Source organism: Plodia interpunctella, chromosome 14 (genome assembly GCF_027563975.2).
Source record: "Plodia interpunctella isolate USDA-ARS_2022_Savannah chromosome 14, ilPloInte3.2, whole genome shotgun sequence".
In the NCBI taxonomy this organism is placed as follows: domain Eukaryota; kingdom Metazoa; phylum Arthropoda; class Insecta; order Lepidoptera; family Pyralidae; genus Plodia; species Plodia interpunctella.
In genome coordinates, this window is record NC_071307.1 from 2,809,337 (window position 1) to 2,832,509 (window position 23,173).

At 35.3% G+C, this 23,173-nt stretch overlaps 3 protein-coding genes across 8 annotated transcripts in view; 2 read left to right on the plus strand and 1 right to left on the minus strand.

The window, feature by feature from the left end:
* The window catches only part of LOC128675400 (ATPase family AAA domain-containing protein 2-like), a 29,984-nt gene extending 24,121 nt beyond the window's left edge, over window positions 1–5,863 (minus strand). For 2 of the 6 annotated variants that reach the window (XM_053754797.2, XM_053754795.1), the window contains exon 1: window positions 1,473–1,732. In XM_053754797.2, coding sequence (XP_053610772.1) covers window positions 1,473–1,565 — 93 coding nt within the window. In that variant the 5' untranslated portion in view covers window positions 1,566–1,732. The other 4 variants (XM_053754796.1, XM_053754801.2, XM_053754799.1 and 1 more) reach the window with 4 other exon arrangements.
* On the plus strand, window positions 2,354–3,480 carry BORCS6 (BLOC-1 related complex subunit 6). The gene is made up of 2 exons (XM_053754807.2): window positions 2,354–2,534; window positions 2,629–3,480. Exon 2 carries the CDS (start codon window positions 2,643–2,645, stop codon window positions 3,390–3,392), a length of 750 nt encoding a protein of 249 aa, XP_053610782.1. The 5' UTR covers window positions 2,354–2,534; window positions 2,629–2,642; the 3' UTR covers window positions 3,393–3,480.
* On the plus strand, window positions 4,006–22,812 carry LOC128675404 (uncharacterized protein). The gene is made up of 4 exons (XM_053754806.1): window positions 4,006–4,369; window positions 9,148–9,338; window positions 16,318–16,570; window positions 19,845–22,812. The coding sequence occupies exons 1-4, from the start codon at window positions 4,205–4,207 to the stop codon at window positions 20,031–20,033; spliced, it is 798 nt and encodes a 265-aa protein (XP_053610781.1). The 5' UTR covers window positions 4,006–4,204; the 3' UTR covers window positions 20,034–22,812.
* Window positions 22,813–23,173: the final 361 nt, after the last annotated feature.

Genomic DNA, 23,173 nt, shown 5'->3' on the forward strand with positions numbered 1-23,173 from the left:
GTAAAATGCTGATCACCTGCATTATGTGCTGCCAAAAAATACCAATGATGCAATTAAAAAAAAAAGACTATTAAATTAAAGAAACTTAGAAAATAACTAGGTGAAACATTATTTTTTTGTTATTTCATTTCTTAAAACTCCTCATAGCTTTGTTAGATTTTTTGAATATTATTCTTTGTTTTATTGATACATTCAGCATCCACAACATCAAGAGTTATTGAACTTTACAAATTTATAAACATGTATTGGTTGAATCAACTGTTTATATCCCATTGTATAAACTCTATAAGTTCTCACAGTCATTTAAGTAATTGTGGTTTTCATAATGATAACAAAACATCATTATCATAAAACATTATCTAGTTATTGACATACTAAACTGAATATATTTATTCAAATATTGTATGTATCAGATGACCAATATATAATTTACTCAAATATTATCTATGGACTATATTTTTTGCTATCCATACTGTTTTTTAAAAATAAGTAAACATAATGGCAGGGTTGTCACATTTGTTAAGACATCAGTCAGATGTATGTGATTTCTTAAACTAACAAATAATCTTGATATATTCACAGTGAATGGGGCAGAAAGGCAGACCGATGCTCGTTACAGAAATATATGTGACATTCCACAAAAAAGGTACTTTTGGAAGGCGCTTGCTTACAACATTAACTATGCACATATTAAAATGAGCAAAAAAATATATTTAGTGACTTCTCTTTTCTCATGGAATGCCACATATTAGTGAGCTGGTAATCAAATATTGAGTAAAGAATCAAGATAATTTCTAATTCTTGTTTAATAATTTCACAAATAATCATTTCTTGTTTCATTTGAATGTAATAATTTAATTCAAGTTATAGGACCAGATGCTCCAAATGAAATTCAAAACAAACTATGTTATGAGTCATACTATTGAAACCCTACAAATACAGACTCATCATTATTAATGTTTGTGAATGTATTGTTCTATTCTCACACAACAAGCAAACCAACAACATGATATTCATCCATGAAAATAATACCCCCACGAGATATATTAAAAAAGGCTGACATAATAATTGGTGGTGTCACTTAAATTTTATACAATAATTCATTGAAAAAGGTAGATATTGCATGTTCCAATAGCTTGGATCATTAGTATCACACAAGAAACACTAGGAATCTATATAAGCCACACATACAATAGCTCATAAACCATCTGACATCAAAGGACAAATAAGTCAAATGTAATGGGATAATAGCAATAAGGATTTCAATATATTATATCATAATCAGACATTCAGGAGTGCACCTTTAAGATAAACCCAATAAATAATAGGATTCACACAGAAAAGCGCATGCAACAAAGTGCACAGGTTGCACAAGGAAATGGGGACAGGAAGTTGATTCACACAGGTATTCTAAACAAAGCAGCTGAGGCAAATCTCTATAAAACATACTACAATGTACGAGGATATGTCACCTTCTCATCAGAGACGCTGCCCACGTCGTTTACAGTATAATTCCCATCGTCAACCTCCCCGATCTCTCCATTACTGCGACGGGTTTTCACCATTGCAGTACTTGTGCCGTAATGCTACATACAAGCCCACAAACCCGTTATGTAACAGACGAACAACAAAACACACAATTAAAACTTCAAAAAATACAAATCAAATGTACTTAACACTAGTGGTATGACTACAAAACACGATTTTGTTACAGCGTTATCATCCACACATGTCGCCGTGAAGCGCCATGTTAAAAATGGACAATGCACGATCTGCTCCCAACCCCGTTTGAAATAAGCACTCACCAAATAGAGTCCCCAGTTTCTTTATCTAGTTTTATAAACAATAAACACACATTCAACTAGAAGAAATTAAAAAAAGACAAAATAAATCGGATTCAAAAGTAATTCACATTCAATCTACGAGATCTGTTTATTGACAACTGACTGTCTGTCAAAAATTCCCGCAATTTTGACATTCTCAAAAATCGTGCAATAATGTTGCCAATTCAATGAAATAGTTTCGTCGACGGGATTTTCCCAGAAGATTTTCTATTCCGTAGAAAAATAGGCAGGTAGGTACTTACCATGAAGTGAGTCAAGTTTCATATATTTAATAATATAAAAAGTTACAACTGGAGGGTAAAACAAAACGTACTTGCGATTCAAACAAAGATTCTAATATTGGCATTAAAAAAATATTGCGTTTTATTTCTTTAATCACAGAAGATTTATTTCTTTCTTTAACATATCACGCCAACAAGTGTCGCAATCACAAAACTAAACTCAATTAGTAGGTAGTAGCAAGGTAGAAGGGATAGAAGTCATAGAGTAGAGTACACTGAACTGTCACTGTCAAGTCAATCCGTCATTCAGGAAAACAACACACCTTGTTACTCAGTTGGTTTAGTTTAAAATAAATAATAATAATTTAATAAAACCATCATCAATGATAAACAGTTCATTAAATCATTACAAATTTAATAGATAGTAAAATTTTGTAGATAATACGTATTGGTTTTACTAAAGAAATAGGTACATTTGTTTTATTTGTATTTTCTACTTCCACTTTTAATTTACTATTGAGTAAAGTCTTGATTTGCTGGTTAAACTAATACATTTTTTTCAGAATCTACATGAACAATGGCTACAAATTCGAATAACCCAATGTCTCCTAGCTCCACAGACCCTGAGACTATTGATGGGTCGTCTGTCAAGCCAGGAGATATAGACATGGATGAGGAAATATCAGCCCGCATGACTGCTTCTTATAGTGAAATATCTTTCCACTCAGACCAGGGGAACGTCAATGAGATATCAGACAAAGGGCCTGGGCCATCAAGACCTTATGACTTGCCATCAGAAAATCGCAAACAAGAAAAATTTCCTTTGGATCTTGATGGGCATGTGCGATATGAGGGTGACATGACTCATTACGTTGCAGATGATCTAGAATTTAAGATCAAATTATCGAGTCCCATAGCTAAAAGAGGAGAGACACCAGTATTTGGAAGTTCAAGTGCATCCAGATCGAGTACACCATCTGGAAAACTTTATAGGCAGATATTAGCACCACAAATTGGACAAATAGATATTACAGTATTAAATGATCTTGAATATGAGGCACAAAAGATTGCTCAATCAGTTGATAACTTGATAGAAAATCTATCAGGCATATTACATTCAAACTCATCATTGACGGCTGAGAATATGGAAGTTTATAAAGATGCAGTAGGGAAGACTTGTGATGCAATGGACAATAACATTAAGAGCATGTACACAATATTGGCAAAAGGTGAGGAAGTGTCACAGGCAATGATTCCTGTGCAAGCCCAAGCCGCTAGGATAGCAGAAATAAAAAGATTATTACAAATATTTGAAAATAATTTTTAGTTAATCGGTTATACTTCTGTAAATAAGCATTTAATTTATCAAACATTATTTGTAAATAAATAATATTCTTATTCTAGCCATAATATCACCTCAATATTTGTTTTCTTTCATTTATGAAGTCATTATTCTTCTTTCATTATTATACACTACCTGTTGCCCTCCAGTAGTCCTTGGTTTATCGTAATATTACCTACAAATGCGAAAGTACGTTTGTTCATTTATAACCTCTTCAGTGTTCACACTTAATCACTCAACCAATCTCCTTTAAATTTCGCCTACATGTAGTACGAGTACTGAGAAGGGCATAGGCTACTTTTCATTCCAGGAAAAAGTACATTATTGTCGAAACTGCGCGTAAAAGCTAATATAGTTAACTAGCTTTTAATATATATATATTCTAAATTTCATCAAAAGGTTTAGCCATGAAAGCGCCACGGACAAGTCGGAAGGCGAAAATGGTGAAATAGGTACCTAACCTAGGTACTTAAAATTTACTTAGTTTTTTATATACCGCCATCTAGTGGACATTGTTGAAATATTATTAAAAATTTACACTTGACTGCTATGTGAAATGTCACTGTCACCCACTACGATAAAACCAAACGTCAAACAAAAATAATAATTCACTCTGTCAAGTGCGATCGACCCTGTTGGTCGCTGTGTTAAAAAATTACAAAAAAATGTGTTCTATTATAGTAAATCGTAAATTGTTTAAATAATATGAATAACAAAAAATATAAAAACTTAAGATTATATCTACTGGTCTCATGACCACTTAAGATTTTAATTCGGGAGCTAGAAACGTAAAGCAAATGGGTGACGTTGTTAGTTTATTTTCTGTGTTAATAATGAAATTAAAATCTAAATTCAATGAGAGTAAAGTTAATTTTCATCTTGATCTACCATGGGAGAAACTGAAGAGGGTGAAATGGATGAATGAGAGAGCTACTTCGAACAGGGCGTATGTCCCAACAAAGGTAATACTCCGCTCTTTTTAAACTTTTATTACTTTCCTTTAAATATGGATTTTGTATACTGTCCTAACATATCAATCGAAATAATATTTGATATAATAACTTTTAGATAAAGATTGATTTTCTGATAGAAAAATTATGTGAGAATATTGAATTACAAAATAAGTTTTTTCAGTTATTTTACGTATGTCTATTAAAATCCTAGAAAGTTGTTGTATATTTACTATAACTAGATTTTTTTGTTATGTTCTGATTTAAATCATATACAATAATTATTATGATTATTATAATTCAGTCTATAAAAATTGGAAGCATACAATTGGATAAAGAGTACCCTATGTACTATTCCAAGGTGTAAGTTTTCTAGTAGATTTTTCTTATATTTTTGTGTAAGTAAACTATATTAAATACATCTTGTTTGTTTTTCTGTTTTATTTCATCAATGAAATTGCCTAATTTTGCCTTCCAAAAAAAGAATTAAAGCATGATTGAAGTAAAAACTTGTAACACCTTCTTGTTACTTTCTTGCCAAATTTCATCATTTTTGTCTTAGTAGTTTTGCGATGGGTGATTGAATATTCTTCACTTTTATATAATGTAGATATACATAAGGAGTAACCAAATTTCAGTCTTGTAAAAAGTTCCAATAATTTAAAAAATTAAATGAAAAAGTATCAAATCAAAAATACCTATGTATATCACAAAGATACATTTTTGTATGCTTTTGTAATTTAAATATCTTTATGAAGTAAATAAAACTAATGAGAAGTTTTTAACTTTAGATGTACATTGATAGTGAACACAAATAGCTTCTGTGTGTAAGCTTTAAATGAATGCTCACCATTATACATATATCACATTTATGAGAACAAGAAATATCATTTTGTTTTGCAACATATGTAGGTACATAACAAAAGACCTTTCTTCATTAATGAAATATAATAATTTATAATTATTATTATTATGTATTTGTAAATATATAATAATAATTTGTAGTCTATGTTCTCTCTGTTGTGTAAAGCAAATGAACCTCTCACCTGAATGTTCGCCCAGCTGCTTCCTCAGCCAGAGCCTGTGGTTCACTTTACTTTTCCCCCTCCACTTTACATGATCTTTGGCATCCTTGGTTATCAGACTATTTGCTTCTTGGGTTTACCCCTTGCCAGAACCAGGAAGCTGCATACCCAGCAATTTGTTTCAGTCAGCCAGTGTCATGTTTTATCTCAGTTTTGTAGTACATACTGTTATTATACTGTGCTAGTACAAAAGTACATCTGTTTGTAAATGTGTGATGTTTAGTGTCTGTCTCAGATATGCAAGTGATTACGCGCGGTCACGCGAGGGCAGGATGTTGCTACAGAAGTTGATTACGGACGTTTTAGAAACAGTCCATATTTTTCTGTTACTTACTACTTCTCCAGTCGGCTCAAAGTGTCCACTAATAGATGTATTAAAAATGTGTCCACCATGATATTAAAGTTTCTAAACCGCTGAGCTAGTCCAACGGCTTTCTGAAGAACGATGTAGGTAGATCATGAATGTTTACTTATTTAAACCAAACACGGGAAAGTGTTACAAGTTTTTCATACTTATTTGAAAGTATAATTTATTTGTACTTTGGTCTGAAACTAAACGTCAAAAAAAATGGCGTTATTTTGACGATTTTTTTAATATTAAATATTGTTTTGAAATTAAAAAATGTATTTAAACTTGACTTGCTTGTCTCAAGGCCACAATTTGTACGTCAATGATTTTTTGTAGGTTCCAAGTTTATAGTGTTCCAAGGAAGAAAACAATGTTTCCAAATATTGTTTTCTATCTATCAATGAAATTGTTTTCTTCCTTTTTACATTCTTATAAAGTATTGTAATGTACTTGTGCCGAATCCAATCTGCCAACGTTTGTCAAACAGTTCGACGACATTGTGGAACCGGCATTAGTTACTTACATATTCTTGTTGACATATTGATAATTTGAGTTTTATCTCGGCGTGGCCTTCCCAGCTTCGCTTGGCTAAAACTATAATAAATTATACACCAAAACCATCCTCAGGAATCATCAAAATCCGTTGCAGACAGACAGCGGAAAGCCACTTGCTAACTAATATTATAAATGCAAAAGTAAGTTTGTTTGTTACCTCATTACACTCTATTTACTCCACCAGTCTTCTTGACATGTACCTACCTACTATATATAGTTAGAAGTATGGAGAAGGACAAAGGGTACCTTTCATCCCGCAAAGTTACCGCGGGCTAAGCCGCGGGCAAAAGCTAGTTCTTTATATTAGGTAGTAATGATAAATACCTAGTTACTACATTTCGTGTCACGTTACTTTTATTGTTATATCATCATGTTGTTGTTTTTATAGCTGGTGGCATAAACCGTATAAAGTTTCGATGTAATGACACTGAGGGTCTATTTTATGCTTGTTACTATTGTAATATCTAGGATATTTTATTGTCAACCGACAACCGATTGTTAAAGTAATAACTTAGTGTTTCATATTTTCTATTTCTCATTTCCTCAATAAGTGCCCTCCATAGTATACACAATAAATAAATAAGTTTCTATAGGACACTATATCAACCACATATCCATATATCTAAATTCATTGAAAAATCGCCGCTATTGCCGGAGATATATAGATGAAATATATATGTGGTGACTTGACAATGCCATGCGGTTGACTAATTTCGGTACCTATTTTCTTCTGGGCTTTGCGTTGTGAACATCTACCTATTTCCATAATACTGTTTTTATCCTTGCTAAAGCTGCTAATTAATTGACAATAAGACTTGCAAATGTCTATGTATAATGCATACTAGACACCCATTCCAAGAATTTTAAGGTTTAAAATTTAAATGTTTTTGTAGTTGGTTGCTATTAGCGTATCATATTGACACTGACCGTCACCAAGGCTCGCTGTATTGAGCCTTGCGCAAGAGTTAACTCACGTTTAACTCTTGCGCAACAACACTCATTAAACTAGGTACCTACCCTTTTTTGAAAAAAATAAATCATTTCTGTTTCATAGCAACTGCGCAAGTATAATGAGTCAAGTGATTCTCCATTGGCGGCAATATATTTGTCTTTTGCCGAAAAATAATGACTTGTAGCACGATGCCATTATCGAGAAATAAATCTCCGAACCTTTGCGGATTTGGTATATTGCTGGCTTTTCATTGCGGAAACAAAAGCTCTCATAGAAACTACGCAATGTTCAAAAACATTCGTCATTACCTTATACCATTATCAGGGGTCCTCATCAGTATCAGAAACTTTCCTGACATACCCACATCTACTACAAACACTTTATACCTACTTAGTCCATCTCGGTGTTGTCCCTCTTTTTCTAATTGCAGAGAACCATGAACAGCATGAACTGGGAAACCCATTCACTTGTTTGAGATTTCAAGAAATAGAATCTCAATAGGGTGAACCACGTAATTCAGATTTATAGTCATTAACTGCACAAGGGATGTTTACCGGGTCGTATGTTGTTTACTTTGTATCGAGCGAGTGGGTGTCGGATTAAAATGGAATCCATTTGTATTATATCCGAGAGATGCGCGTTCGTATTTCAAAGACCTATTTATAGAACTACTGCTTTTATGGAATAATCTACCTGTCAGCTTGCTATGTTTATATTCTAACTAGTGCGCTTCGGGTTTCGCTCCTGTGCGAATTTCGGGATAAAAAAGGACCCTATATGTTATTCCAGGTTATAATTATATTTTACCCGTATATCAAACTTCATACAGTGTGAAACTAAGAGTTTGTTAAAAAGAGTAAAAAATATTTTGAAGCCAATCTGACCATTAACATACAAATAGTAAATAGGTAAATAATTACAATCTAGAAGCAAAAGTCTGACTCCATCTTATCTTGAGCTAATGACTACTCGATTGCATAATTTAAACGGTGAAGTAAACCGATATAAATTGTTAGATGTAGCACTCATTGTGACTTGATTGATGTTTAGTTAGAAATTCTAGATTTCCTATTAGAAAATCAGATCATTCTTCCTTTATTATCATTTGTACCTGAAAAGTATTCTTTACGTATCTATTTTAATAGGTACTAGCTATGTTATATAATGTGACTTCCCGGCTTCACGCGGGTAAAACAATAATTACATGTAAACCTTCCTCAAGAATGAAAATATCTAGGTATTTGAAAAATCCGCATAAATGTCCGTTGCGTAGTTTTAAAGATCTTTATGCATACAGACAGAGAAGCGGCTTTGTTTTCTATGTAGTGAAGTAGGTACCTACTTAAAACAATACAATCGATATTACCACACTGGTCAGTACCTATCGAATATTTACAAGTTATTTTTAGTTATTTGATTAGGTAATTAAAGTTTTACTATGTAAGGAAGGACAACAATTCTAAATGTACTTCTACTTACTAATGTACTTGTATAATTTTCTTTAAAATTGAACTATTCCATTTGATTTTATTTTGTTTTTTGCCAAATCATGCTTCTATTATTGATTGGAATTTTCATCCAATCTCTTTAGATCTTCAATAAAAAATCACTTCTTCTTCTTGTTGTCAAAATCACTTCTTCTTCTTCTTTTCTTGTGTTATGGCTCCATCGTGTAAAAGAATCCTTTATCAATATTAGTCCTAATTTTGACATGAAACCTGAATTGCCTACAGTGATTATATGTTCGGGTCGCAGCCCACTGGCTGCGCTCCTTATTTTAAAATTCTGAAATCAAAGGACAGATTCAAATTTAAAATATGTCTTATAAAAAAATGTCTTTGTTTATCAGGTGGAGAATGTAGCTAACGTTTGCACGCACGCTTTATGCGTGGCGCCTGCTTCGTTCGGTGCGCGGGAGCTCCTCACGCGGTCTGCTAACGCTCCACAAGCCATCGCCGCGGTTGTCTATGGTCTCGCCCTATGCCTGCTCTTCGCCGTGTCCACCACCTTCCATTCAGTATGCTGCTGTAGATCTGACACGTGAGTGCCTTTATTTTTATCACTTGTGACTGTTTTTGTTGCGTTTACCGACTGCATCAGAAGTTACTTCTGTTTATTGATTATTTGGAACTTTGCTGTATCAATTGCTTTATATTTTGTTTGCTATTTGCTTTTCTTTTTCGCATTCGTAAACCTTATCTCAATCACAACTTATACCGACTGCGCCACAATATTAGTAGCGATTGTTCTCTTATTTCCATGTCCACTACTCTCTGTACGCTCTAATGAATTTTCTTTTTCTTCTCTTTCTCCTTTATTGCCTTTTCTTCAATCTGTACTTGCACAAAAGTGGTCGACGTTGTCATGCGTTTAGTAACTGCACTATTTGCTTTAAAAGTCTATGATTAGATGCTGGTCTAGCACTTTTATCACTACCACCTGATTTGATTTGCCACCTTCCGTTCCATACGCTGTAGATGTGCTATAAAAGTTTCATTAATTGATCTTTACTTGTAGGTAGCACGGTACTATACGAGGGGAGGTCAATAAGTTCGCGGAATGGAGGGGTTGGTGGGGGTAGGTTTACTCGTTCAGGTAGTTACTAGTTGAGCACCTCATTAAGAGTATATACATCAAGTTTGAACGTAATCGGGTCATTAACTTTTGAGTTATCGACCTGTAAACAATTGAATCGGGAAGAAATCAGCCAGTATGGAGAAAATTGAACACCGCGCCGTTATTAAGTTCCTTACCAAGCAAGGAAAATCCGCTCAGATTATTTTTCAAGAGCTGTTGACTGTTTACGGGGACTCTGCCCCTGGAAAAACCATGGTTTACAAGTGGCATGGTCTTTTCAAACAAGGAAGAGAGTCCATTGAAGATGACCCACGCTCCGGACGGCCAATTCAGGCCACCACTTCGGAAATCGTCGAAAAAAAGAAAAACTTGTATTGGAAGATGCCCGGTTAAAGAAGAAGCAGCTTGCAGCAATGATTGGAGTATCCGAAACCAGTATTTTGAATATTCTACATGATCATCTTGGCATGACTAAGGTCAGTGCAAGATGGGTTCCGAGAATGCTCACGCCACTTCAAAAACGTGAACGTGTCGAGTGTTCTCGTCAGTTTTTGGAGCTCTGTGGAGAGAGAAAGGAAGAAATTATGGCCCGGATTGTTACTGGTGATGAAACTTGGGTTCACCACTATGAACCTGAGTCGAAGCAAGAGTCGATGCAGTGCCATAAAAAAGGCACACCTCCTCCAAAGAAGTACAAAGTGACACAATCGGCTGGCAAGATCATGGCGACTGTCTTTTGGGATACAGAAGGCATTTTATTGATCGATTATAATGAACGTGGTGTGACTATAACGGACAGTACTACGCTTCTTTACTGGAAAGATTAAAAGAAGCTATTAAGGAAAAAAGAAGAGGAAAGTTGTCAAAAGGTGTGCTCCTTCTGCACGACAACGCACCCGTTCACATGTGCCATGTTGCGACGGCTGCCATTCACCGATGCGGCTTCGAACAATTGAACCACCCACCCTACAGTCCAGACCTGGCACCCAGTGACTATTATCTATTTCCAAAAATGAAAAAAGAGCTGCGTGGAAAAACATTTGGCGACGATGAAGAAGTAAAGTCGGCAATTTCGGCCTATTTTGACACCAAAGATAAATCATTTTTTTTCGATGGTATAAATAAGTTATTTGAGAGATCTGAAAAATGTATTAGAGTTAAGGGAGAATATATTGAAAAGGAAAAATAGTTTGGTGTTTAATTTCAACCCGCTTCCCCCTTATTCCGCGAACTTTTTGACCTCCCCTCGTAGTTTCTATTAGCACTGCCGATTGCGGCACTACGCTAGCACTACCATTGTTGGACGTTTAGCATATTCATAAACTTTCTCTTTCACTCGCACTAGCATGATTTTGTACGTCAGAGAGACTGACATTAGGGAAACCCTGAAGACCCACGAAATTAACAGAATATAAAGGTGGAACGGAACAGTATGAGTTATTTATCTCTCTCATCTTGCCGTGTCCCTAGTCGTATTCGCGTCTGTGGCATTATAGGCATATTCATCGCGCCAGGATCATCGTAAAATATAAATCTTAAAATTTTAAAGATTCGGCTGTCATTTTACTACCGGTCGCCTGCTTGACCTCATTCCTCTTTGGGAATGCTATTGTTACCTACCAGCGGGCAAGACATACTTGTATAGGTATGTCCTGGGTCAATGTATCTGTGTTTGAATTTTTTATATTCTAGCATATGGGTAACGAATATATTTGCTCTACTTGCCCTACGTTCACCTTCGCGTGATTTTGACGAATAAAATACGTGTCGTTAATGAATTGATTATACGCCGATCGTGAAGTAAGAAAATTAGTAACTAAGCCGTTTTTCTATAAGTATTCTTTGTTAAAGTTTCATTCAACTAATCTTGCTATTCTATGAAACAGGTATATTTTGCGGTTTCACATGGGACTCAAAACCTATAGAGTACTTCCCGTCCCGATCTAGAATCATGAAACAAAATATATACCTACATACAGCACGTGGAAAAGAATAAATCTGAAAACGTATGTAAGAACATAACAAAGCAAAACCGAACCCTCAGTGCGCGAGTCCGACTTGTACTTGACTGATTTTGTAACCTAACCAAGTAAAGCCTGTTCACGCCAAAAACTGTACCATTATTCTTATCAATTTTTTTGTTTCGTAATCGTATTGTATTGTGATTGATCATGGATTAATCATATCTAGTTAGTCTATATTAATTCGATTGCTTTGTAAGACACGTTTATTGGATTATATTAGATGATAACACTTATCTGCTCATAAAATATGATTTGTGTATGAAATGAATGTATTTACATTTGTGAAATGTTTATGTCGCTTGATAGTCTTAATGTGGTTTTAATGTCCAACCATATAATTACATTAGTGGAATAAATACTGTTAAATTACTTTTATCGTTTCATAAAATATTACAATGATATTTTTTATTATTAATATCTCCTTATAACGAACAAAATAACAAATATCCCAGTTTTATTGCGATTCGTTTGCGGTTCAAATATGTCATTAATATTAATTACATAAATAAATATACATATAAATTCATAGGGATAAATCACATAGATTGAGTTAGCCCCAAAGTAAGTTCGAAACTTGTGTTATGGGATGCTAACTCAACGATACTATTTTCTATAACATATATATATAGATAAACATCCAAGACCCAGATCGATCTGGAAAAGATCATTTTCCATGTTGACCTGATCGGCGATCGAACCCTGGACCCCAGTGTAGCAGTCGGGCATGATGATCATTAGGCCACGGTCGTCAATACATATTATTTAAACATTTAAAATTTGCACTATTTCATTTAACACTTGAGCTTATTACATTTATATTATAAAATAGTTACAGAGACTACATTTGTTATACGAGGGTTTAAATATATATTTAACCAATCAATCCCTGCTAAACCAAATCTGTTAGTAACAAACAGATTCCCAGATCGATGTTATTATAAAGTCTGAACACCGGCTTCCTCGTGAAAATTCCCATGAAATGCCGCTTTCCAATACCACATTTATCTAATACAAAAGTATCTTTTCCCAGCGAAAATGTGAGAAATAAAATAATTTTCCTGCGCATTTATCCAGCCGCTTTAATCAAACTGAAATAAAAGAGGAACCTGGGCTAGGCACTCTTGGTATAAATAGAATTGGGATTGTATTGTTTGACCACATAGATGGGTTTGCGCCCAATAGTTGCCCAGTTTCTTCCCAAAAAGTTTAATCGCAAACCCGACAGAAGATGGGTTTACGCCCGGCTGTTTGGGAAGAAACTGGAATAATACTGGGCGTAACCCCAAACCCATCTCTGTTTGAGTAATATCTGCCACGCTGCCCATCTGCCAGAGCCTGGATCTTGCGAATTTTCCACAAATTACGTAGTTAGTTCAACCAGTTAAACTATTACGTATTTCACTGGCATATTGTAATAAATCTTTGAACTCAATTAAAATTTTTGGTACTATAAAAGTCCTATTATGTTGTCATTATTAATGATTATTTAATGTTGTATAATGACAAGTGGCCTTTCTGCAAAAAACTTAATTTTCATTACGCAGTCTCAAAAACAAAGGTATTATCAAAGTTGGCATTCAAATTGATGTTGACGATGTTGTACATACTGTACAAAACTAACAAGGCCGCCATACAGCTACTAGGTAAGACGTAATATACTGTATCAGCATCTATATTGAAATTCACACAGAAAAAAAATTTCTATAAACATTATTTAAGTGTATGTTATGGACTAGGTGATTCATTATAACAATATTAATAATGCCCGGGCCATTTGAATGTGGACATTACGATGATCTCCGAGATTAGCGCGTTGAAACTTTAGTTTCTTAAATCTCTTCAACTTGTTATTGAATTTGGTATGGTATATGTATAGTATAGCTTTGATGTATTTGTGTCTGACTCTGTCAACTGGAGACTGTACAGTGTTAGTAAGCTATCACGAGCTGAGTTTAATGAGAAAAGTTTTCCTTTTTTCAGAAAAACTTTTTCAATTAAAACTACACATTTGTGCTTTGTGTAACTCTATTTCAGTCACTTTGTTTATCCGAGGATTTTAAGGTTCTTTTGTTAGTATACTACTACACGATGAAAAAAATCTGCTAAAATAATCTCGAAAGTTTGACACTCTTTACAGATTTCTATTCAAGGTACAAGGGTTACAAGGTACAGGCAGAGTAGCTTAATTTATTTTGAGATAAAAACATCAAAAGTCCCACAATTAATACCTGGTTGTTTAATTAACGTTGTTTTATACACTGCACCAGTAAATTTTCCATTAACAACGAAATTGTGCCTTACTTAATACATTTTCATGTCATGAAAAAAAAATCGAAATAAAAATTGGTACTTACTGTAAACACCGTACACAATACGTAACATAACCCTTCTCATCATATAACATCAGGGCTTAGTTCAGAAATAGCCCCAATCCTTTCAGAAGCCATCTTTAAGGTTTCCTCACGTAACGCCAACAAGGCCAGGGTGAACGAATGACGCTGGTGGGATCGATCCGAGTAACCTAGATTCTAGTAGGTTCGTTGATGATCTTCCTAATTCATCTTGTACGGGTTCATCCAAAGTGTTTAACTAGTTAAATTATATTTAGGGCTGTCAACTTTTCTCGGATTAACTTTATCATAATGATTTTTTTTTTGTTAGAAGATTACACTGCCACCGTCCCTAGCCTTACCCTTCCTCCTCCTCTTTTCAATATATCCTTAGATTGTATGCCTGGAAATCGCAAAGTACTAACCATTTTCCACTTACAAAGTGCAAAAAAAATTATAGATCCATAAATTATCTTTTAAATATAGGAAAATTTTGAACAGTACTTTGTGCTGAAAATTAGTTTACTAGCGCCAGTATAGGTCCTGTATCGAGTTGCCAGGCGTCCGGATAAAGCCGGACATAGCTAGTCTTTTTGATTGCGAGTCCGGCCAAAATAAACGGTGTCCAGCTAGTCCGGAGGCTTTTTTCACTTGAATCATAGTCACTTCACAAGTCGAGCCTGGCGATCACGATCGATCACTACATTTAATTTTGACTGATGACTTGACAATAATATTTATAGGGTGTCCGATCTTTTTACCTAAATGCCCGGCCAAGCTGGCTGGTCTGTTAGGTTTGCCGACCTGGCAACCCTAGTCTTGTAACGAAGGCTATTCAGTCGTGGCCGAGCTGTGGCACACATTATCCACTTTATATCCGCTTTGATTCTGCACAAGTGGTTAATCTGCCGGCAGAATAGTGGACCGATATAGAACAGCCTTTGGCTTTTTATGTGTGTTGAAATCGCTTGCATCGTATTTTTCAAGCTGTCTGTAGATAGAGAATATTAGTTTTATGCATTACTACGAATTTCGTGATAAAAAGTACCTACCTATGTGCTATTCCAGGTTATTTTCTACTCGTGTACGAAATTTCATAACAATCAGTTCAGTAGATAATGCGTGAAGAGGTAACAAACGTACAAATAAATAAACTTACTTTCGCATTTGTAATATTAGTTGGGATTGTAGGATATCAAAATTGCTGGTATCGTAATTTTTAAACTGCCTGCAGATTGGGATATATAGATGTTGATTGATGTCAAGCCATATTGACTGAATAATCAATCATGTCAAGATCATTATTATTCAGTCAACATGGGATGTCGTCGTTATAAAAATGCTGGAATACATCCTATTTTGTCCGGGGCGGCAGAATGCTTTTCGACCTTTGATCATTTAGTGGTCGAAGTTTTCGACGTACGTGACCAGCTTATTATTTGATGCAAGACCTATAAGCAAGAGACTATCGGCTTGGTCATTTTGAATTTTTGATTTGCAATTTGTTTTATTACTGATAGTCATTTGCTATTCCCATTCGGTGTTTTTACGAAGAATGTATGGCAATCAAGTTTCCGTATTATTTTTCTACGATGTGAAACTTTTACTTTATTTCAGTGACGAATAGACAAACCTTTCCGATTAGGTCGTTTGATATCATGGTCCCATTGGTCCCTTTGAAGATTCATATTGCTTTATCTATTCCCGCGAGAATATTGGATTCCTTCTAATGTACTATTAGTACCTACATAAAATTATTCCTTATTTCATATAGTTTGGCAAGAAAATATTTTACTTATTCTCTAGTTTTCTTTAGTTCGTGGTGTAAAGTTTCTCGATTTGAATGATGGTGAAATTTGGATCCCAAAAATGATTCTTTTGTTTATTTGCGAAATTCAACGCGGATAAAAGCGTAGATCCAAACTGGAAACTTTCGCATACAGAAATGGCCCAAACGTCAGTTCTCCAAGTCTTAACTCATGATTATTTATGCTACAGATTCTATGAAAAGATTCAATACATGTAGGCGATAAAACATCTCCCTGTGAAATCTCCACAAACATGAGCTAAATTCTCCCGTCTTTCCAGGAAAATGAAGCACTTCCTCCACCGCTGCGACCGCGCTATGATCTACATCTTCATCGCTTCATCTTACTTCCCGTGGCTAACAGTCGGCACGCTGTCCTGTTGGATGCTACGGGAGCTACGCTGGGCTATCTGGCTACTGGCTGTGTTGGGCATCACGTATCAACAGATCTTCCACGAGAGATATAAGATGCTGGAGCTATTGTTGTACCTCGTCATGGGGCTGGGGCCCGCAGCCATCATCCTCACATCCAATGTATGTACAGAAATATCACTGTCTTCTATCATTTCACTGTATTCCATCTGTGTTGGCGGTGTTATGGATCTTGTATCAGCAAATCTTCCACGAGTGATATAAGATTCTGGAGCAATTGCTGTACTTCGTCATGGGGCTGGGGCCCGTCTTATGTATGTACCCATGGCCTTGTACTCTCTTAGTTTCTACCGTGGCCCTTGTCCGAGCAACTACGACCAATGGAGGTGAGGCGACCCGGAGGAGTTCTGAGCCATTTCAATTCTAGTTTTATTTTATTTGCCTACTAACTGCCAAGCATTTTGATTAAGTAAACATTCTGTAACTATTATCTGGTGTTGGGAAGTAAAGGACATTTGAGAGAGTGAAATCGTAAGCAGGTTATAAATAGAAGGGATGTGTAATGTGCTCTATCAGCAACCAAAATCGGATTACATAAATACCCGATTTCATGTAGGTCTAATTCCCTTAGTGCGCCCCTCGTTCCGAACATTCCGAGAAAATTTAACATTATTTTTCGCACAAAGAAAATAAATATTCAACAACTAAATTGCGCCACAGAAAGGTCGAGAGTGCGTATGTAACTTTAATTATTCTGTAGATGTTCCTAATCGCGAAAGGGTTTTATGAAGTACTTTGTTCAAAGTATGTAATAAAGCATTTACTTCCGGTTTACACTATGAATGCAAACTACTTTTATACCTGCCTAACAGAAATGGACTGCCGCGGCTCCTGATTCGGAATACAGATTAGATTATGTGTCACCTTTATTTTAAAGGCAAAGCTACTGGCGTAGATTTTTCTTTTAAAGCTACCGTTAAGGACTTTCTTCACTTTTTTTCTTAGGAAGTACTCTTTATTATATCGAGCCTAAACACTGCATACCGAAAAATAGTACATCCTGCTAGGTAAGACTCTTTATAGATTCTGTTGGTAGAACAAAATAATCAGAGTTAATTCGATATTGTGCCTAGTCCTCGAACCTCATCTAAACATTTTTTCTGTGGTTTTTAAACTCCTTTGGCTTAGTTTTGTCAGCGTGTTTCGTCTATCTCATATAGCCCAGAAAGCGAAAGAGATAGAATCTGAAATTCTGAATCGGCTAACAACTTCTGACAAAAAGGGAAAATATATATATATTTTTATTTAAGATGGAAAACTAAGTTGCAAATGTTACAAAGTAAAGAAACTGACTCCTCATTATTTTCCCGCCAAATTTACATTTGTCGTAGACAGACGAGCCTCTCGACTGGTGACACAAGAGGTCGCATGTTTACCATAGATACCGCATTTTAATGGACATGGCCACTATTTACCATATCGTATAAATAGAAGGCAAGTGGGTCATATATGCCGTTTACATGTGAACAAAGATCTTGAGTACTTATGTACTTAATTGTCACTTCTTTTTTAGATTTAATAGCGTTGTCCATTCTGGCTTCAAATAGATCTACATAATCAATCAGAATTAGATCATCGAAGTATAACTAGAATAGAACTGACCTACGTTGTTTTTCCTGTGATAAAGTCAGTCTGCCCACTCTTTGACCGATAAAGTGTATGAATAGATTTTATTTTCCCGCTTACCGTTTTAGTTTTAGCATTTAGAATGTTAAACTAATCGTGTGGATCGCCTTGGCTACATAGTAACTATACTCGTTTACTTGTGGACACAGAAGTGTGTATTTACTGGTAATTTGTCTTCTATATTGATCGTTATACTGCCTATAATATCTTTTTTTTTCAATTGTTATGAAGAAGTACCAGTTATGAAGTTGACGAGTTTAGAATAGACTTTCTCGGAAATTGTCGATTTCGGAAGTTGTCTTTTTAGGAAGTTGTGGTTGTCACCCTGAGGGTTTCCCGCGACTCTGCTTTCGCCAATTATATTCTTTATATTATATCGATTCTAATTTCTTCTAGCTGTTTAGCCGACGTAAGTGTTGCAAATAAAGAGACATTGTCATGGTTCGATATATCAATTAAAAATAAAATATAAACCTAATACGATAAATGCAACATGCATTATTAATGCTGAGAACAATTTTATAAATGGCTATCATTTTATTACAACACGAAACAAAATCCCGTCTGTCCGTAGCGTAAGTGGTCGATGGGTACTAATGTGATTGAGCAAGTTTAATACGACCTCGGGTCAACTCGATTTTCGATAGAGTTGTTCTGTACACGTGTTTTGTTTTATGTATTACACTAGATGTTGCTTAGGGCTTCGCTTCCGTGGGAATTTTGAGATAAAATATAGCCGATAGCAATCTTGGATAATGTACCTTTCTATTGGTGAAAGAATTTTTGAAATCACTTCGGTATTTTGGAGATTACCCGCCCCCAACATACAAACTGACAAACGCTTACCTCTTTAAAATAATAGTTTAAATGAATGGCCGATTTTTAAACAAGTGTCTGTTGCCACCGTAAACTGAAAAATAAACTCGTGTGGCCTCTCTTCCCTTGAATATTCAATTTCCTATTGTCCAAGTCAATTTGCTTGACTGAAATTAGTGTACTGCTTTTATTCATAAGTACAGTCACACCACGTTACTCAAATTCATTTTAAATTCGCCGCTAATACCGCGGTCTAAAAATCTGGACAGGATAACTTGATATGCGGTCGACTGTATATTACCCGTATTTCGTATACCTACTTAGTTTTTTCTTATATTGTGGTATAGTAATCTTAAATTGAGTTAGGGTTCTCAGAGGATGGAAAAAGTGGAGAATTTTTGGTATTACGCGTCTGATCTTTTATGTCTAATTTTAATGTCCCAACTTTCTGAATGTTTTATGTTTTAGGGTTTCTTACAAACAACGTAAAAGTTGTAATTTATATCACTATGTAATGAAATTTGTATCTTGGTCTGCAAGTTCTGCCAACTAGTTTCAACTTAAAAATATATAATTAAGTACTCTTTTGTTAAATTGCAAAATTTGTTTCACATCTTTTAACCGAGTTGACTTCCAAGTTAGACTTTCACATGCACTTTTTCATATAAAATTTTATATTACCTACCCTATAAAAGCAAGTCATTGAGGTGATAATAGAAGTTTGTATAATTTTTTTGCCCCTATTTCTCCTCCTTAGACTTTGGATAAGTTAAGAGATTTGTGCTAATCCCACATCGTTCGGCTCAGTAATGTCTCCCTTCCATATTAATATTTAAAAAGTAACTTAATACAATCCAATCTTAATACATTACAATCCAAAAGCGATTTCAGATGTCTACATAAATTCATAATCAATATATTTCCTCATTTCCAGCATCAGTTCCCCGCGATGAACGACCTGCTGGCCGGGGGGGTGCTGTACCTCATCGGCGTCTTCTTCTTCAAGTCTGACGGCCGAGTGCCCTTCGCCCACGCCATATGGCACGTGTTCGTCGCCCTCGCAGCCTCCGTGCACTACCTGGCCATACTGCGAAATCTCTTCCCCGAACTCAAAACGCAATGAACTAAGCTGGACTTAGGTAACCCTCCAGGGCCCCGGGGTAACACGTGAAAATATTTCGAATGAAAATTTTCATGTGATCATCGCGTGACAAACGCGGGGAGACATTAGGGTTTTGTTAGATAATATGGTTTTAGGAAGATGGGGACCTATGAAAAATCTTTTGCCTAGAGGCGCCGAGGGTTAATCCGGCCCTGCCAATGAAGACTGCCCATTTAACCTATTGAATCTCGACTATTTTAGCTCTCTAGCTATACTTGTATCCTAATTCGATCGCAAGGCCGCAGATTATAAAGGGTATTGTTAGATTTGCGGGCCGTCCCGTGAATTGATCCTTAGTACAGTCAACTTCATATCAAGTTACCTGGTAATAGAGGCGAATTTTCAATTAATTTAGCTAAGTTGATGTGCTGTTGACCGTATACATTGTCGGTTCGGTATCATATAAATAAACTTAGATGTGAATATGTAGCGAATTAAATTTGACAGCGCGTTTCATATTGCCCGATTAATATTCCTATAATATTATGGATCGATCGTATTCGTAAGTCTCGATCTTACCCTATATATTTATTAGTGTTTGGGAAAACTTAAAACGCGGTTTATAGGAAGTAGATCGATAGGCATATTTAAAACATGCGTCTGTTTTAGCCGTTGTTGGACGGCACCGTGTGTCCGGAATTATTAATTGGCAGCGGGCTAGAACGCGCTCGGCCAAATAAACAATGTTCCAATAGGGATGTTGCCTTATATTGAAACTATCGTGTATATAGTTAAGTAAATAGGTATTGTACGAAAATTTCATTTGAAATTAAGTTTAAACTAGCAACTGTCGCTTATTATATCTCAAATAAAGCCGTCATCGTGGCTGTGTCTACCCCGTAAGGGATAAATACGTAATGTATTTACCCCTTACGGGATTGTGTCTGTGTGGAAATGAAGACAAGTTAAACATTGTAAAATTAGTCCAATCTCTTTCGCGTAAAACGAAGCCTTTTAAGTTTTATGGCGATAGCAGTCGATTATTGACCATGAGATGGTCATATTTTAATTCCAAATTTTGTACCTCTTTACCTCTTTCATTAAAAATATATGAACTACTAACTACGACAATTAATACAAAACAAAATGTAGTTTTTTAGGCGTGATGTGGGTGCAATGCGTGCACTTGTCGTGAACATTTGGGCTTGTGGCAAGGGGCACATTTTTCGTACATACTCGTTTTATTTAATTACAAATCAATTTCTCTTCTTATTTCTCAAATGAATATGCTTTAAATTATTTTAAGAAAAATATGACAACATCCCTATAATCTGTATATTTTGTAATATATTGTTACTGATTGTATTGTTGTAGTCGTATCTCTTGAATCTCGAGACCAATCCAACCCTTTTAGAGTACCTATATGAAGTATTGGGGTTTTTAGAAACTTTTATACCTATACTTATACGAATCCAGTTTTTTCAACGAGATTTTTTATACACCTCAATGTGAATTTTCTATAGAATAGTTGGTTATACATTTTAGCGAAGCTAGTTCTTGTACAGTCAACGACAAAAGAAGTTGATCAACTCGTTTGATCCAGCAGGTACAGTGAAAGGTAAAATTGCCCTAGTCGTATACCAACTTATGTCGTTGATGGTACCGTCTTGTAAATCTTATCAAATAGGGTTTAAACGTATCGATTATCGGGTTTTCAATAGAATCTTTCTTACTCCACGGCGTTCCGTTAATTTTACATATTTATTCCTTAGATTTTTTAAGAATTGCTCAATCGTGTGTGTGATTTTTTGCTAGACTTCCATATGTATCTAATGTACCTATACGATAGGGCGGACGTACCTATTCGGGAACTTATAACGTTGGTTTGTTCGGAACACTCTAATTTTCAAGGCCACTAGGACTGAGTAACAATTCCGTAAAAATATTCCATTCATAAAATTCATATTTATTTCGTAATAATTTTCTCATGAGTACGAGTAAATGCTTGCATGCTTTAAGGCTGATGGAAAACACTCGGGTGACAGATAAATAAAATTCGAACCATTTTGAATTGAATTAATTCATGCAAGCTTTTACACGATCGGTGTGGCCGTAAGTATCGATATATATGATTGGCAGCTACGTATGCATATCTGCAGGCGAACAAAAGCTGGTTGTCCGGAAAGTAGGCCGCGCCGGATACAATCCCGACTCTAAATGGACATTTAATTTCATGCAGAATCGTTTTCAATAACCGCTCACTGTAACCTTTCGAACAGAGACGTGTGTGCTCTATGGTTAAGATGCCTTTCTTGTCTATGTTGCCATTATTGAGGCCAATTTCACCACAGGCTATTTTTTTTCAATAGGTTTAAATAGAATGCTATACGCACTTGTTTTTTAGATTTGATAATTTATAAAAAAATCTTATTTGAATTGTTTATATGGATAATTAATTAATAATACTCGTGTGTGTTTTTAAAATAAAATTTTAAGAGTTGTTTATTGAGTTTAATGGATTTCCATAATAGTCATTCCTAAAAGCGTTTTAACCGCTGCGGCCGCTCTGTCTTTACAATCCGTCAATTTTCTTAAAGAAGGGATTTCTAAAATGAAATATTAATAAAATTTACATTATGTATAGGCAATTATTTCATAAATACTGGTTATTGAATGGATTCTTGTCTATTATTGGAAAAACGTAATGAAAGCGTGGCCGCGGCGTTCGGATCGCTTGTAGGAACGACCTAATATTTTAACTTTTTATTGTTGATTAAATATTATTTAAATTAAAAAAAAAGAAATGTGATAAAAAGATGCACACAGATGGTACTTCAGTCCACAAACCTTATCTTTGTGTGGGCTGAGCTCCTTGTAGCGGTGTTGGTCCAGTGTTGCAAGGAAATGTCGCAGGTTCGAATCCTACTCCTGCAACAAGAGTTTGCACACCAATCTTTTTCATATGCCACAATTTGCATCTGGTGAAAGAAAACATGGTGAGGAAATCTGCACACTTTAGTTAGTGACAAATATATTTGCCACTAGACGGCGGTAGTCGTATGTCGTATCAGATGTCTTTAGAAATCTTGAATGAAATTCGACACCAGTGTTTGTTAAGAACAACACTTAATACGAATAAGACGACTCCTTACGAATGATAA

Bases quoted from the DNA above. Each gene is read 5' to 3' on its own strand.
- BORCS6 (XM_053754807.2), top strand. From the start codon at position 2,643: ATGGCTACAAATTCGAATAACCCAATGTCTCCTAGCTCCACAGACCCT.
- LOC128675404 (XM_053754806.1), top strand. From the start codon at position 4,205: ATGGGTGACGTTGTTAGTTTATTTTCTGTGTTAATAATGAAATTAAAA. The intron at 9,339-16,317 runs GTGAGTGCCTTT...CCGTCTTTCCAG, and splicing joins TGCTGCTGTAGATCTGACAC to GAAAATGAAGCACTTCCTCC. The intron at 16,571-19,844 runs GTATGTACAGAA...CCTCATTTCCAG, and splicing joins CCATCATCCTCACATCCAAT to CATCAGTTCCCCGCGATGAA.